General features: G+C 40.6%; 1 protein-coding gene across 2 annotated transcripts; it reads right to left on the minus strand.

Moving 5' to 3' along the window:
* Positions 1–3,032: 3,032 nt before the first annotated feature.
* On the minus strand, positions 3,033–16,056 carry OTULIN (OTU deubiquitinase with linear linkage specificity). 2 transcript variants are annotated; one of them, XM_033072662.2, is made up of 8 exons: positions 15,917–16,056; positions 14,095–14,424; positions 11,561–11,634; positions 10,745–10,839; positions 9,471–9,614; positions 7,086–7,211; positions 5,788–6,057; positions 3,033–4,589 (listed from the first exon to the last, which is right to left on the minus strand). In XM_033072662.2, exons 1-8 carry the CDS (start codon positions 16,054–16,056, stop codon positions 4,395–4,397), a joined length of 1,374 nt encoding a protein of 457 aa, XP_032928553.1. In that variant the 3' UTR covers positions 3,033–4,394. The 2 variants fall into 2 exon arrangements, with proteins under 2 accessions (XP_032928553.1, XP_032928561.1); XM_033072670.2 differs by having other exon boundaries at positions 14,095–14,420; positions 15,917–15,967.
* Positions 16,057–17,730: the final 1,674 nt, after the last annotated feature.

Here is a 17,730-nt window from a genome sequence, read left to right on the forward strand (position 1 = left end):
GCCACAAGCAGTTGCAGAAGTATCTGATTCTAGAAAGGAAAGAGAGATGGGGGGGGGAGCAAAGTACCCACCATGTTGAGCCTACATAAAAACATAATTTCAATAAAATGAGGGAATGGGTTTTTTAAAATTAAAATACTGTTTTTTTCAGACTGAAAGCCTGACACTGAAGAGCACATGCAGAGGCCACCTACTACAGCCCCTGTAGCAGCTGATGGCTGCAGCAGCCCATAGGAAATGTATCCAGTCAATGACCTTGTGGGCAGGTGTCTAAAACCACCACTCCCAGCCACCACAAGTCCAAAAAGGGGCAAATAGGGCAAACTATGCCCTAGAGGAGATAGCTGGTGATCACAGTGTGCCCCTCCTTCCTTAGCATGCAAAAGTATCCTCCCAAGAGCCCTGATAAACCAGTTTTCAGTCAGTAGTGACCGACCAGTTCTTCAAAGGCTCAGTACATTTCAGGGTGGCTTTTTTCCCATCCCAATGACTTACACAGGAGTTGTGAATAGAAGTAAGAGAATTTCATCAGCACCCAAGGAAAAATGAGTGCTCTGGGGGAAAGGTGACTAGAGAGACACCTTCTTTGGGAGGCTCCTACCATGTTGAATTTCTCTGTTTCACTTTCAGCTCTGTGGAATTAGTAACATTTCTTTTCTGAGAGCCTGAAGTTCTCCTCAAGAAATAAATAAATGGACATATTCTTTGAATGTCTCTGGCTTGGAGCACATTAGTCGATGTCATAGCACAAATATTTATTGCAGTCAGCTTCAGAACATGGCTCCTATCATCTTCCAGCATTAAGCAAAAAAGAGAGCATTCACGAAGTACATTTGGCCATCTTCAGACATTCTTGGTCCTGTCCTGCCAGTTAGCATAGCAAGGAAACAAATGGCAATTATGTCCAGAAGAAAACAAGATCCAGGAGCTGCACAACTAACACTATTTATATACCAGGGACACGAGATCACAAGCTGAGCCCTGCATGCGATACAAGATGCAAGAGCTCCCTCTCCCCACTTCCTCCGACATCTACATGGCTCTCTAAGCACATCTGCCAGCTGGGTGAGACAGAAGCTCCCAGATTGCTCTCCAGCCTCCTTCACTGCTTCTGGATGAGAGGGCTGTTGCTGTCACACAAAAATACACTTGGCCAAGAGCTGGCCAAGCTTTGGTTCAGCTGTCAGAATAAAGGCACAGTCCTGAACCAAATACTGCAGGTGTTGGTGAGCTCCCACAGGACACTATCAGGCTTCTCTGAGTTGCACCCAGGTTGCTTGGACAGATTGCCTGCTGCAGCACAAGGCATCCTTTATAACTTACTAGGAAACATAATAAAGGCAAAATACAAGCTTTGTGTAGACAACACAAGTTTTTAGTGAAAAACACAGCATGTGACTTAAGCACCTTGTGCCCAGGCCCACCTTTCCAGGTCAAGATACAAACCAATTATGTGAATTGTTTCCAGCATTAATGGTTAAAAAAAAAAAAAAAAAAAAAAAAAAGAAAAAAAGTCTCTGCTTTAGAGGTTTTTGTCATACATTCGGAACTACTGCTCTACAAAGGGGTGTTAAGTCTCAAGAATATATCACAATTAGTTAATTTCAGTTAATAAAATCGTAACTACAACTTTTCTATCAGAGTTAAAAGTTGCAAAAGTTAATTTATTTTTTCTCCTCTTCAGCTTTTCTTGGATAACAGCAATTCAGAGAATTACAGTAATTTCACGAATACAAGCCGCACCAATTTGACTAAGATTTTGCTCCTAAACCGGAAATGCGGCTAATAATCAGGAGCGGCTAATACAACCTCAGAAGTGCCTGCCAGAGTGCTGAGCCGAGCAGCTGCAAAGTCGGCGTTTTGCGATTGTTACAAATCGCTACTCTGTTGCACCGCGGGTGGAGCCTGGCTCCCTGTAGGCAGCACGGGGGGCGGGGAGAGAGGCGGGAGAGCTCTCTTTCCTCCTCTGCCACAGCCCAGGGGAGAGACGGGGGGGGCCCGGCACCGCCATTGCCGTGGCCCGGGGAGGAGAGGGGGGACCCGGGCTGCCCCTACCGCGGCCCGGGGAGGCGGGGGGAAGCCCGCGCCGCCATTGCTGCGGCCCGGGGATGGGGGGGGAAGCCCACGCCGCCATTGCTGCGGCCCGGGGAGGAGGGGGGAGACCCGGGCCGCCATTGCCGCGGCCCGGGGAGGGGGGAGGAAGCCGGCGCCGCCATTGCTGCGGCCCGGGGAGGGGGGAGGAAGCCGGCGCCGCCATTGCTGCGGCCCGGGGAGCCGACGGGAGCCCCGCGCAGCCATTGCCGTGGCCCGGGGAGGGGGGGGGAAGCGCGCGCCGCCATTGCTGTGGCCTGGGGAGGGGGGGGAAGCGCGCGCAGCCATTGCCGCGGCTCGGGGAGCCGACGGGGTGCTTTGTCCCCGCCCGCCGCCACCGCGGCAGGAGCGGGGAAACTCCGTCCCTGCCCGCCGCCGGCGCCACGGGCGCGGGAAAGCTCCGTCCCCGCCCGCCGCCGCTGCCGTAGGAGCAGGGGAAGCTCCGTCCCTGCCTGCCACCGCAGGGCAGCGCCGACCCGGGGTGACCGAGCCCAGTGGCAGTGCCGGCCGGCCCCGAGCGGCAGCACCGGGCTGGGCCACCTGGCCCCGTCAGCGGCCCCTAGCGGGCCGAGCCTGCACAGCCTTAGCTCAGCCAGTAAACCCCGCCCTCCCGCGGTTCTGTTACTAATTGCACACAGGTCCTTGCTGCGAATGACAGAGCGGCTTATATTCGGGTGCGGCTTATCTATGGACAAAAACCGAAATATTTGCCAACACCCAGAGATGCGGCTTATAATCAGTGCGGCTTGTATTCGTGAATTTACTGTACTTGGTTTTGCTGCCCTTGTGCAAGGAGTTAATAATTACTTATTTTACATAGGTTACTTTATTTCACAGCTTTCATGAACAAACTAACTTACTTCAACGTGGATTTCAAAAATCAAAACATTAAAAATATAAAGCATAGGCCATAAAGCAAGAAACAAAGTGCTGCCAATAAATTCATTAAGTTTATTTTTATTCCCTTGTAGCTTCCAGAAGTAACCAATGAATTGATTTAGAAGGCAATGAAAACATGACAAATGTAACACTGAGTACATAAGCCTCATTAATGTGTTTAAAACATTTTAGAACATTGTGAATACACCATTTCATTGTGTATATCACCTTTCACAATAATAGTTAACAAATTAATTTCAACTAGAACAGAAGCACACCACTTTCTCCAGAATATTCAAATGAGAATTTTTTATAACCTTACCTCATTTAAATACAAAGGCCTTCTAACTGACCCATGTATGAACAGCATTTCAGTTAAATCAGCTTTCACTCTCTTGTTCCAGAAGTCATCTGTAGGACACACTTCTACTTGAACCTAAAAGCTGAACGCTTGATTATTTAATTATTTTTTAAAGATCTGTCAGCACTTCCAACATCTGATACATTCTGTACTCTTTCAGTTTTAAAGCATAATGAATAACTAAGCAGGAACAGAACTTCTGATATCTCCACTCTTGGGAGGAGTAAGCTGCACCAGAAGTTTATTTCCATCTGCTGCACTCCCTGGACAAATTAAAATTGTCATGTTCTCCAGAGCAGCTGCCAGAGAGGATTAACACTACAGGAGCAATAACATGAAGAGATATGGAAGTTAACAGGCATGTGGCTATCTCCTACCATGTCATAATTTAAGTGGGAATTCTGTGTAGTCTTTGACTTTGTGACAGACTATAAAACAACTTTTATAGTCCCTTATCACATTTGCCACATTCCTCTCCGTGGGTTGAAAGGGGAAGAGAAGCTCATTTTCAGTGTAACAGATAGCTGTCTTCTAAATAAGAGACACTTATATAGGAAAAAACAACCCAAAGCATTAGAAAACCTTAAGTAACATCTCTCTTATAGCATAAACCATGGCAGGCATTAAATTCCAACTGCAAAAGTATTGCATTACTTCCCATGACTCAATTTTGTCTAAATGGCTTCTAAGCACTATTACAAACATCTGCCAAGACACTGCCACCTTACTTTCCCAGAAATTTCAATTGTCATTATTTTGGGGAGGAAAAAGTTAGCTCATGTCTTACCATAAAGCCTCACTAAAAGAAAAAAATTGAATAAATCCATAGTTTTGGCACTTTTATTCGTCAAAAAAAACTGCAGAAGCTTCCTTTTTTTTAAATGGAAAACAAAGCCATGCTTGCCAAATAGTACCTATTTGATACTTTATTTCAGATGTCAACTTCCAAAACACTGATTTCAAGTTGTTGATTTAATCACATGGATTTTGTCATTGTCCTATTTCAAAACAGCATGGGAAACCTCTATAAGTAACATGGGTTTGTCTGCCAAAAATTACTTGTTCACAGCATTGTCTCTTGGCACATTCTGACTGGAATATTGTAATGTCTGTCATCTTCAGTTATGAGAGTCACCACAGGCCAGTCCTCCTCTGGGTCATTGGGGTAAAGTGTGATGAACTCATCAGTGCTGTACTTATAGAGTCGGTACACTTGGATGGTATACTGAAGAGCATAAGCAAGAAGAAACATTTCCACCTGCATTGGAAAAAACAAGTATTTATGTCAAATTCAACAAACATTCTACAAGATTTTCCTCATAAAAGTATTAAACTAATACCCATCAAATGTAATTTTTTAAAGACAAAAATTATGAAGCGAGAAGTCCTATACATGAGTATCTCTCATTCAGTGTCTCCATGCATTTAAAGTCTTCAAATCACAATGCCATAGTAAAATAACCCTAAAGAAAATCTGCTTTACACAGAGTGTCCTACTGCCTCAAGCAGGCAGGAAAGACATTCCCTTGTTTCAGTGCTCATCCTGCTAAGTCACTTAATACCAGACAAGAGCACATTTCAGGCAATGATCCTTTCACTCTTACAGGGTACTTTGAACTTTCCAGCCAAATAAAAAGTAAATGGAAAGCCCTTACAAAGCCTGTTGACAGGAGAAGGAATTCAGAAAAAGAAGCTGTAAAAAGCATCTACTTTGTTTACTACAGTGACAAGCATATCCTGTTCTAAATAACAATTTAGAAAGAATCTTACTGAAATAAACAAATACAGTCAGCACAGAAAACTGGCAGCATAACTTCTTGACTAAACTGAGCACTAAAAGTCACCAATGAATCATCTATTTTCACAGAGACAGTTATCTATACTGCAATTGTCAGATTTTAAGATAAGAAACAAAACCAAAACATAATACTTTCATGTTTCTAGTAGCTACAATTAAGTTGAGAACTTAATTGCAGTGTGCTGCTTGTAATGAATTCAATTGATTTTTTTTTAATCAGTCTATTCAGCTCATGAACTACTCCCGATTTTGGTTTGAGGCTTTTTTGTAATATGTGTGCCATTTATGCAATGTATAAAACAGTAACTTTCATTAGCTTATCAGAAATCACCTGGTCTTTATAATGGTCTTTATAATTTGAGCGTTAGCTTTTACCATGGTATTTTTAAAAAAGCTAACAACTAAGATCAATACAAGTGTTCTGCTAATAGCAACCCCTATTTCCAAAGAATGCTATCCACCAGCCACCAGAGAAAACCTGGCGTTTCAGAGGAGGACCTTTAGAGACTCACTATAAGCAAGCAGTTCTAACACATTCTTCCCAAAAGAAGACCAGATGCTTCAGTCAGCCCAATATAAGCTGGGAAATTTCTTAAACCACTTGAAACTAAAAACTCCAAAACAGGAAAATAACACTTTAAGAACAACCTCTCCTTACTTGTTCAAGGCCTCCACTGTGACCAATATGATTTAAGTGATTCTGCATTAACTGACAAGGGTTGTTGGATGTATCCCGTGCAAACAAGAGCCAGGAGAAGACAGGCACTCTTCTTCCACTTTTATCAGCATTGTATAATTCAATGGCAGTGTTAAGCATCAAAAATTTCAACGCTTCATAGAGACAATACTCCTCCTCTTCATTCTTAAACAATTTATCACAAGCTTCTTGTTTCTCAAGGGGACCCTTTATTTCACTTATATTCTTCCACTAAAAAAAACAAACAAACAAACAAACCATCACACACAACACAAGTCAACAGCCACTAACCTGCAAGAGCTGCAAAAAGCAACTTGTGAGTTATCAGATACTCAGCACAGGTACTCAGAATTTAACTTATGAAGGGCTTTGTGCCTTTTTAAAAACAATCAAGAATATTTTCACAACTGTACCCCAACCAAGGTCAGGTTGACTTAGTCTGATTTTGCTTAAATTGATCCATAAGCAAAGCAAAAGGAAGGATGCTAGAAATTGCTGCAAGGTGGCACAATAAATATTGTTCTGGGACAATATGCATTAAGGTTTTTGTTTCCTGCAACATAAAGCCTACATACTTCATGTTCTTTACATTTCTGTTACTCAAAATGTATTTTATTCCAACCCTCCAACTGCTGAATGCAGTATTCCAAATACTCTTAAAAGTCTTCATAAAAAGAGAATTTACATTCACAGTAAGACAGGAACAACTGAAGAGTTTTTAAATAAGTTCCAGAGCTCCAAGAGGAAGAAAGCATGGGGCTAGGTGATACAGTACAAACACTTATGGGCACAATCATGTTCCTATGACCTAAAATAAATGTATAAAAGTGGAACAAAAACTACTCCTTTGAAATTCCTTCAATGTTGTTGTGGTTTTCTTTACTTAACCTTGTCCATATAGAAACAAGATTTGTCCACAGTATACATCATGCCTTCAAATAAATACAAGAAATAATAAAGACAAAAAAGCTACTCTGTTACATTAATTTCTTAATTGAAATCTGTCTAATTAATCTAATCTGTTTTCTGCAGAGCTGTTTGCAAATTAATTCCAGCATCAGGTCATTGCAAGTAGTGAAAAACCAGACACCTCTGACATATCTGAACAGTCATTCTTTACTTGATTTTTTTGCAGTATACATACAGAAAAGGGACCTTCATTACTGAAAGCATCCTTATGCTAAATTCTCCACATTCAAAAATCTTTGTCACTTTTCTTATTTGCAGGTGACCAAAGAATATGCAAATACTTTTCCAACCTTTTTCCTTAGAAGTATTAAATACTCTTTTATTTCATCACTTATTTCTCCCATCCTCTTGCCAAGTTTCTGTCTGAGCTGCCACTGTTTGATCCAGTCATACTTGCTCAGCAAGTTTTCAGGAAGCTGGAAGTTAAGAGAAGAAAAAGGCAACTTAAGTTAAAAGTCTGGAAAGGAAAAGCCACCAACCTGCATATTTTATTTCTTTAAACATTTTGCACCTTAAAACAATGCCCTCATATATCCTTCTGAACAGATATGATAGTAAGATAACCATAACCAAACACAACTGGCTATTTATAATATTTATTGGGTAACAGTCAGAATACTGGTCTAGTTCTATTTCCAGATCTAACAAACACATAAGCAGAGGAAAAAATAATCACCAAGTTACTCATGCCATCTTTTTTGTTTGTTGTTTCATTTTGTTTTGAGGTTTCTTTTTTTTTAAATTAAAACACTTCCCAACAGCAGATAGATGACAGTGACTGTTTGAAAGTGTTCCTGAACCAACAGAAGAGAAAATTACATCCATCAGAACATCACGAAGTCTTGGTGGACTGCAAACTACCTTGTCCAGAACACACAAACTTTCTTCCTTTTCAAGGAGCACAATTCAAATGCTCTAGAACAGGTTTTTTATTAAAGAAGAAAACAACTTGGGAATTCACTGATGCATCAGACCATGCCTTAGCCTCAGAACTGTCTCCTTTACTGCTCGTGTGCTACACCTGTTCAGTTCAGAGCTTTCACACCTCCCTCGAAGGACATCCTGGCAGTTTCAGGTCCAGTTTTGTACCCTCAACTATGAACCCATCTTACTGCTAGAACTGGAAGAGCAACTTGTGTCTCACAATGGAGTAAATATTTGGCTAGAGCAGCACTTACACCATCAGCCACCATCAGTTCGTTTTCAGTTTATTAGGACTCCAAACTAGTAATGGGTTCTCTTTAGCGGCAACCAAGTATGTGTGAGAGAGGCACAGATCTTCTCCCACTCCTGCCTGGCATCCTGTGCACACAGAACTAAATAATAAATTATATGCCAGTAATTTCTGCAACTACAAATGTGAATGTAATCACTATTTTAAATTAAAAACAAGAAAAACACCAAAAAAACCTGTTATATTTGTACTGCCAGCTGTCACCATGCACATTTCTCTTACGTGCCTTCTGCTTTGATGCGTAACAATTTATCATTTCAGGTTGTTTTGTAGGTGTACACACTTTTTAAAAATGTTAATTATCATATGACATTTTCCTGTATGAATCAGTAGCAAAAAAAAAAAAGGCTGAACATAATCAAATACTTCAAAGTACATAATTTTAAAAATGTTTGCATTCTCTTTAAAGGATCATTGGGAAACTATGTTCTTTAGTCTGATAATGTGGAAATGGTTGAGAGCTGAAAGAATGTGTTTTTTACAAAAAGGAAACCATTTTGCAATGTACTTGCTGTAAAACACCTCAGAGAACTATATTCATCAGTAATTACAAAAACACAATCACAAGATGTTTACTTAAAAATGACAGTGGCCAAAATGAGAAATTTTCAGATGCCCCCTAAAGTGATGCAAAATGGTAGTAAAGGCAGTGTGATTCTACTTGGACTGCTACCCTACACATAGAGTCTGCCCCAGACATTCACCATCTACATTCCCAGCAGCATCCTGATAATTGGAGCCTTAATCTCAAGTGGCTCACTTTTGTACAAGCTTCTTACAGGTTTTTTCCATGTTCATCAATACCATCAAATGGACTTTGATGACACAAGAAAATTTCTGGAATATTCTTTTTCTACTTGTAGGGGAATACCTTGCTTTTCTCATACATCAGTGCCTCACATGAACTGTTCCTTGCGTCATGTTGGAGTTGATCTTACACTTATTTTAAGCAACATTTAAGACACACATTCTGCAAAGCCTACAGCATCCAATTTATTATTCCACTTTCTAGAGAAACCATATATGGCACACAAGAATAGATATTATAATTTTGAAAAGTTGAGGGTTTCTTAAATGTTAAAATGAATGGTCTGTATTTTTTGTCACTGTCAGCTGTCTTGTGGAAAATCTCTTACTGCCTCACTATATGCAGTAAGAAGAAACCAAGAGAGCAAGATTAAGACTGATAAGTGACATTCCAGTAAGAACTACAGTAGCATATAGATCCATTATAAACTGGAAACCAAGGGCACATGAATTCAATTCCAGGTTGAAAGAATCACTGTGCACAAACAACAACCTTGAATACTACAGCTTCTCAGTTCAGGGGATACTGACAAGTGAGCATATACATTACGTAACAGAGAAATGAGATCATAAAATTATCAAATAGGTTAGACCCAATATTACTCTACTGTCAGAAAATCAATTTGACACATACCATAGTAAAATCCTCACTCTGCAGCCACGTTGGTAACTGGGTAGCTTGGCTTAATGCCTGGAAAAGAGTTGCTCTGAAAGCACAATAGTTATCACCTCGTATTCTCCTTATAGATGCAAATTTCTGAGCAACTGCTTCATATCCCTAGAAAAATATAAAATCCAAAGAACGTTAAATCATTAATAAAGCATTTTAAGGTCATACACTGGTAACATAAGAAATATTGGAATATTTTCATCCAAGTACTAATGCTATTTAAAAAAAAAAAAAACAAACAAGCCACTACCTCTTTTGGAAGTTCAAATGCTTTTAGGTCACACATTATGCTCTGAAAAATAACATTTAGTTTTGGTGAAAAACAGACAAGAAACTGAAGAAATCTAACAGATAACTGTTTGAGGTATTTGTTTGGTGACAGAACATCATTGAAATATGGGTAACTAACTCACCTAAATTTCCACAAAATATCCAACATACACACACAAGACTACACATCATGCTTAAAAGAAATTTCAGCACTAGTTGATGCTACTTACCCAATACATGTCACATGTAGTTTGTTTCTGCCTCAGGGCAAGTCTGTGCTTACACTGAAATATCTTGACACTTGCCTCCGCACATTTGTTCCCTCCCTGCTGTTCCCATACTAACAGTTGTAGCAGAAGCTACAATGTTGAAATGCAGCTTCTGCAGCTCAGATAGCCTGGCAAAGGCCAATACCCTGTGTTGTCTCTATTTCTCACAGTAATCTCTTGAGGGAGGCATGGGGAGTTTTTGACTTTTGTAATGTATGTTTACTTACACATATTACTAAATTTCTCAAGCAACAAAACAACTTTGTTTTATTTTCTACCATTCTAGGTAAAGATTAATATAAAAAAATAGTGGTTAAAAATCTGGTTAAAAATCTCAGGAAAAATTTTTAACAGCCATGCCATTTACCACTTCCAGTTACCTGCCTGCCACCCAAAAATTTGGTAACAGTCCACAAAATTAGCATTTTATGTCCATAAACAAAATATAAAACTTAAATTGAAAACAACAACAGAGGACAGTATTAATCAAACCCCTAAATTATCAGCAAGAAACTTCACCAAAAACACATTTGAAATAAACACGAAGAAAAGTATCTGCCAGTTGTAAACAACTCGTAAGACCTTACAGTGCAAACACTGCTACTGCATTTCCTATCTTAAAAGACTGACTGCATAGGAAATCACATAGCAAACAAAAACAAAGAGCCTAACAATATTAAACCAAAATAGTACTGCTACCTTTCTCATCCTTTTTGCTGCTGGTGTATTTCCTCTCCATTCCTTTCTGCAATACTCCATAATGTCCATTTCAGGTGAAACACTCAGTTTATATTCTGTCAAAACAGAACATGCAACATTATAAAGAAAACAGAAGAAGACAGAAAGCACATCAAATTTCTAAATACTTTCTAAATACTTTTAAATAACTTCAGTGCCAAATGAAACTGGCAGCAGAACCTGTAGCTACTAAGTAATTATTGCTGTGGGAGGGGATAAAATCAGTTTGTTCTGAAAACTACCTGTGAAGAAAAGTTATGATGTAGTTCAACAAGATAGGGAACACTCTGCTCCTCTCTTCTGCAAAAATTAATTGGCAAAGAGGAGAAATTAGTAAAGTACTTCATTTTCTTAGCAAGCAGAAAAATATTTGACAGCTGTTTCTCTTCTTCATACAGCAGTCAGACTACAAGGCAGAAAGATGACAGATCTTTCTGATAAGTCAGTAACAATAATAGAAAGAATAGATACAGTTTTGCCTTGGAATCCCAACAGCCTTCATCCCACAGAATTCACGTTCAGTTGTAACGTAACTACAGAAACACAGGGAATGATATATTAAGAGCAACTAATTTTACAGAGAATTGATCTTTTTATGAATCAAAGTGTACAGTGTATGCAGTCATATGTCACTGCTATTGAACACACACATCTGTGCACAAAAGTCTCTGGAAGAGAGAGTGTCAGGACATCACACATCAGTGCTAGAGTGAGTTGCAATACTGAAACTTCACACAAACTTGCAAAATTTGAAACTTCACACAAGTTTGATTGTACCTGATGAGTTTGTTTCACAAAGTAGTATTTTCTCTCTCTCTATTTCTTCTTCATCACGATACATGTCCTCCTCGCTGCAATAAAAATCAACACATACCTCATGTAACAGCACAAATCCTACTCTCTTTCTCTACCTCTTCTCCTTTTCACAACTCAGGAAAGTATTTAAGTCTCTCTCCCTTTTTTTTTTTAAACTCAATTTGCTTTCCATCTTATCCATTTTCATAGAAACAACATTAGCTCTCAAAAATAGAGAAAAGTTTAGAAAACCCTCTCAGCTGCTCCCATCTAGTATCTGTCACTAGGTTGGTAATAAATCATTGCCTGAATTTATCTTCTGTGGTTGAATGGATGCTACAGTCCCACTCATATTTTTACATTTTGCAATATAAATTTGCAAAAGAAACAAGCCAACATGTCTATTTGCTGCACATATAAATAATGCACCCTAAGCATGCAGCAAGAATAGGACTTTTTATCTACACAATACTGGGACTGACCACCCTGCCTTGTGCTGAGCAGAATGCATGACAAAATACATTGAAAAGTGGCCAACTACCTGCATTTAGTTTCAATGTTACTAAATCAAAGGAGAATTTCCACCATGACCCAAACTGCAGCTTACAGGCTACCTGAAATGCAGATAAACATTTCTTCCTCAAGTAATGCGGGCTTTTTGGCCAAGGCACATTGTCAAGTACCTGCATCTGAGCACATATACACAATTCTGAAGTCAAGTTATGACCATGAGAGAAGAAATTATACCCTACAAGAATAGTGCACTGACCAGCATCTGAAGTTTGGATGGGAACATTAGTGCTGAAAATGGAGATCCATACAATGTTCAAAAAACTGACTGCAAATTGCATATTCCATTACTGAGAGGCATTTGTCATATAATTCCATCTAGCAAACAAACTTCTAAAAATAATCACAGCTTCACAATTAAAATACTTAAAAAACATGTATCACCAGCCATATTAGTATCATTAGGCACAGCACTAAAAGAAGTTTACATTGAAAGTCTGTTTTTCAAAGAAAATACTTAAGCAGAAAAAGGCTGCAAGGTTATTATTTACTACCCACTACTATTAGTAGCTTCTAGTCGACTCCTCACAAACACCCCAAATCCAAACCATAGTCTGCCTCCAAAAGACTAGGAAGAAATTAAGGCACATCTTACACCACTAAGAAAGGACAAGCAATTAGGAAGACTGTGAGAAAGAGTTCAATGTAGCCAGATGGTAATTGGATTACTTTCATTAAACTCAAAAGGACAAACTATTAAATGATGGCTCTATATTTCTTTTTCTTTATATCCAAACCAGCTTACTCAAACTGTCTGCATATATTTCCCTTGAGAACAAAAACTTTCCAGTGTAAAGAGTAATGCAGGTTAATACCAGGAAACTCATCTACTGGGCTGTCATATAAAATTAGTTTAGTTTTTACTGAAATGCTCAAGTAGCTGCACGAAATCTCATTTTTAATAACACTAAATAATTATTAATTAAAGAGAAATAATAGATATAGTAGGTATCAAACACAGTACTATCTGGTGAGAAGAAACATCATAGAAATATTTGTTTCAAGTCCATATTTGTGTTACGCTATGACACTGGACAAAGCCTAATTTCTCAGCACAGTTTAAAGTCCATTAAGGTTCATGAAGACTTTAAAAGAATACTTAATAAACTTGAAAACACTATGGAAAAAAACATACAGCTTGGTATCTGACAGCAGCAATCTCTAGCTTATCTTCGGTATAAACCAAGTATCTAAAATATAAAGCAACAATCTCCCCTAGGGAGCATGAAGAAACCTGCTGTTACAAGGGATCCCCACAGGGAGAGAAATTGTGTCAGGGCAGGGAAATTGCTCCTTTGTGAAACAGCCTTGAATAAATTCAGCATAAGATGCAGAAAGAGAAGAAGTGCTCAGCTGACTAAGTCAGTTAGATTGCTCAAGAAAGAGGAAGTTTGGTGTAAAGGAAGCAGGGTTGTGTCCCTTCTGCAGATATTATTAAACCACCTTATTTCTGGGAGTAGACAAAACAGAAGCAGCCACAGACTGAGAACATGACAGATTAACATCCAGAGTAAACAAGGTACTGCAATTCAAGAGAGTTGTTTTGAAAGTAGGCAAGAGGTGCAATCCATCTGCACAGGCACTCTCATTCCAGAGATGAGAGTGCGTCCTAACACTGTGGTAGCACAGCAATTGTTGAGCAAATCTGTGGAAACAATGTGGAAACTAAAGCCTTTCCCCATTAATGTTCAGATAAATATTTGACTAATATAGTTAAAATAAAGTAAGAATAGGAAAGAATTATTAAATGAAAACATGCATGCACCAAAAAAAATGCAAGTTGCATGTAAATACTTACACCGTTGAACTGATGGGATTTAATTAATGAGATTTTCCTGAACCAAACATACCAAGGAAAAAAAATCATAAATTTACCTTCATGAACTGAAAGTACCCTTTCTTTCTATAGGAAAACTGTTAATATATTTTAAAAAATAAATCCTTACCTCTCCTCAGATGACTCCACTGCTGAACGATTACTAGACACAGGTAAGTATAGTTCACAGTTTCTAGATGCATCCTGATCCATCACAGGAGATTTAATCATATCTGTCTTCTCAGGTCTCCCACTACTTCTGTATACACAGTCTTGTCTTATTTCTGATGCAGTTTGTTCTTTCAGGTCTGCAGCTGCATTTGGTGAGCCAAGTTCCTCAGAAGCAACACCAGCTTCATTTTTATGCTTCATCAGCTGTGTGGGAACACTCTCTCTTTTCTCTTCTGCACCTGCAGAAAGGCTGTTTGGTTCTGTCATCCACCCTTGAAGATTATCCTGGCTTTGAAGAATGAAAAAATATATGAAGAGTTTCTCTCCCAGAACAAAAGCACATGTTGCAGGAAAATTACAATATTTTAAGAGCTACATTATATTTTGAGAATTCAGAGGGTATATATAAATTATTCAAAACCAGGAAGAAAATCCAGAACAGTTTGGTAAAATAAGACAGCATCCAAGATATTTTCTAAGTCACTTCCCTGACCATCATTTCTTACCAAGGCTAAGCTCTGCCAGCTCCTCAAACATAACCTGCACAAGAATTAGTATGCTGATTAAACGTCTGCTATCCTTGGGGTGCATTATCATCTAAAACCTCAAGGATTAATACAAATTCTAAAGAAACCAATTTCAGTCCTTCAAGAAAACAGTTTTTACAAACTCACCTAGCGCTCTGTGAAACATCCACTGCACCAGGATCATTGCTTAGTGCAAGAATTTCAAATCTGATCAAGGTATCAAGACAGCATGTCTACAATCCATTCTAGTAAGTTCTCCAAAGGTTTAGGATGTGTCCATATAGCAATTTTTCAGGGATATTTATCTTAAATTGACACATAATCCAGCCCAGAAGTTATGGGTTGCTTGGCAGTTGTCACATTAGACAATTAGTGACTACCTAGGTTACCTCAGAGCTCACAGACTTAATATCCACTCTATCAAAACTTATAATTGCACAACACATCTCTGTGTGACAGCCTCCCACCTGCAACATATCCTTGCTTACAAACGTTACAGCCCTTTGGCACCCGCACCCTGACATGTACCAAGCTGTCCCACAGTACAGAGCTCAGGACTAGAGCTCACAGAACCGCAGAGTGGCCTGGGCTAGAAGGGGCTTTAAAAGTCACCTAGTACCAATCCCCTGCTGTGGGCACAGACACCTTCCACTACACAAGACTGCTCAGAGCCCCATCCACTCTGGCCTTCTTCCCAGGATGGAGCACTCACAACTTCTCCGGCAACCGTGTTCCAGTGCCTCACCACTCCCACAGTAAAGAATTTCTTCCTAATATCTAATCCAAACCTACTCTCTTTTCAGCTGGAATCACTCCCCTTTGTCCTGTCACTACCTGCCCTTGTTAAAAGTTCCTCTCAATTTTTCTCGTAGTCTCCCTTCAGGTACTGGAATGCCAAAGTCAGATCACTCCAAACCTCTCTATTCGCCAATCTGAACAGCCCCAACTCTCTCAGCATTTCCTCATACGAGGAAATCCCCCCTAATCAACTTCGCGGCCCAACTTGTAACTCGTTCCAACAGCTCACTGTCCTTCCTATGCTGGGGCCCCCAGAGCTGGATGCAGCAGGGCAGGTGGGCTCTCACCAGAGCAGAGCAGAGCAGAGGGGCAGAATCCCCTCCCCAGACACCGCTGTCCACGCTGCTTCTGACGCGGACTCGCACTCCACGTCCCGATTTCTCCCGTCCCGGCTACTCGGGGAAGGCCAGCCCAAGCTTGGCGCAGCGCAGGGCCACCTGCCGAGGGAGGCCTCACCTTTCCGCCGCGCTCGGGCCCGCCCGGCTCCGCTCCGCGCTGCCCCGCGAACCCGGCACGCCCCGCCGAGCCCCGGCGCCCGCGCTGGGCCCGAGGGGAGGCCGCGGAGCTCGGCCCGGCCGTCGCCGCTCGCCGCTCATGCCGGCGGGGCCCCGGGCACGGCCGGCAGTGCCAGCCCCCTTCCCGGCCCCGGCACTGCCCGAGTGCCCGCCCGCCTCCTGTGCGGCTCCGCAGCCGCTTCCGCCTCGGCCCGGCGGAAAGGGCGGCCCCGCTCGGCCCCTCGGTCCGCGGCGGGCGGGACGCGGCGTCCACAGCGCGGGGAATGAAAGCGCCCCACTCCGAGGTGGGAGGCAACAGTAAATTCTCCTAAACAGAGGAGAGGATGGGAATAATAGCTGCTTTCCGCCTGCCTGACATTGCATTCTTAGAGCACTTCCTTTTAAACGCAAAGTCTGTGTGTGTGTGTGTTTGGAGCTCTCACGGAGCTTGTTAGAGGGTGGAAGTCTCTCTTCTGGCCGCAAAGAAATACATCACCACATTCCGATACACCTTTACGAAACTCCAGGCACACGAAGACGAGAAGCCTTTAAAAATCATATGCTACTGAAACATAGCTATTGTTAAAAAAACAACCAAAACCAAAACCAAACAAAACCACGCCCCCACAATAACAACAACAACAACAACAAAAACCTCACCCGAAACAAACAACAAAACCACAACAGCAACAATAAACCCCCTAAAACTCAGAACAGTGGAATCTGTACCGTGATAGAAAAGTCCACTGTAGTTTGGGTGTTTGGGGGTGTCTTCACATTGAAATTGGGCCTGAAAATGAAGAAGTCTTCTTTGTGAAATGTCCCTCATATGAATATATTTTCCCTGACAAGGGATGCTGAAACTGGAAGCAAATAACTACTACAAATACACTTTTCAGCAAAGGAATTTAGAGTATTGGGAGAACATTTTAAAGGTGGAGGTCTGGTAGTAAAACCTCTAAAAGGTTAAAATGGCAATGATAAACAATTTGCAACATTATGAAACTTAATGTAAAACTGATTGACATTTTTGTAAACAAGCTTTTTCTGTTTCTTTTATCCTTGAGACGTGTAGAAGTATCATGAATATTTGAAGAAAAGTGGGAAAAATACCTGCATTACCTTAGATCTCTTTTAATCACTGTTCTTCATGTGGATCAAATTCATGTCAGATTGCTCTTGACAATGACACCTTCTTTAAAAAATACCTCTTTGTTTGAACAACTGTTTGACTGACTGTTCTGTCACAATATGCATTCTTGTTTCCCACTGGCCATTCCGGAATTACTCACTATCAAACAACTAGCCCACTTGAAACACACCTACCCATTTCCCATGTTCCCATCATTTAAATAATTCAGATTTAGTAGCATTTAAGAGCCACTACAGTTGCCTCCTTTTTAAGATTAGGTATTTTGTTTGTTATTTACCCACCTTTGCTACTCTTTCAGCAACTTCAAGGCAGAGATGTTTTGGCTGATCATTTTATTACCCTTCAGAGAACTGCAGAGCAGAATAGGTGAAGCAGCAACCTAGATCTGTTTCATCATTATGAGCACAATGGAGTGTTGCAAAATGACCCTGCAAAATAGTTGAACTGTACCTGAGTTATGAAATGAAATTTCAAATGCTGTGTGTGTTCTATCTGGAAATGTTTCTTTGTAACAGAAAGTTCCTGAACAGCAAATTGTATTTCCTTTCTCAAGAAGTATTAGATGAAAACCATGCCACGATGTCCTATTTCAGGCTGCACTACCGTAGTGCTTGCCTTGTGAA

This window comes from Catharus ustulatus, chromosome 1, assembly GCF_009819885.2.
Source record: "Catharus ustulatus isolate bCatUst1 chromosome 1, bCatUst1.pri.v2, whole genome shotgun sequence".
Classification (NCBI taxonomy): Eukaryota; Metazoa; Chordata; class Aves; order Passeriformes; family Turdidae; genus Catharus; species Catharus ustulatus.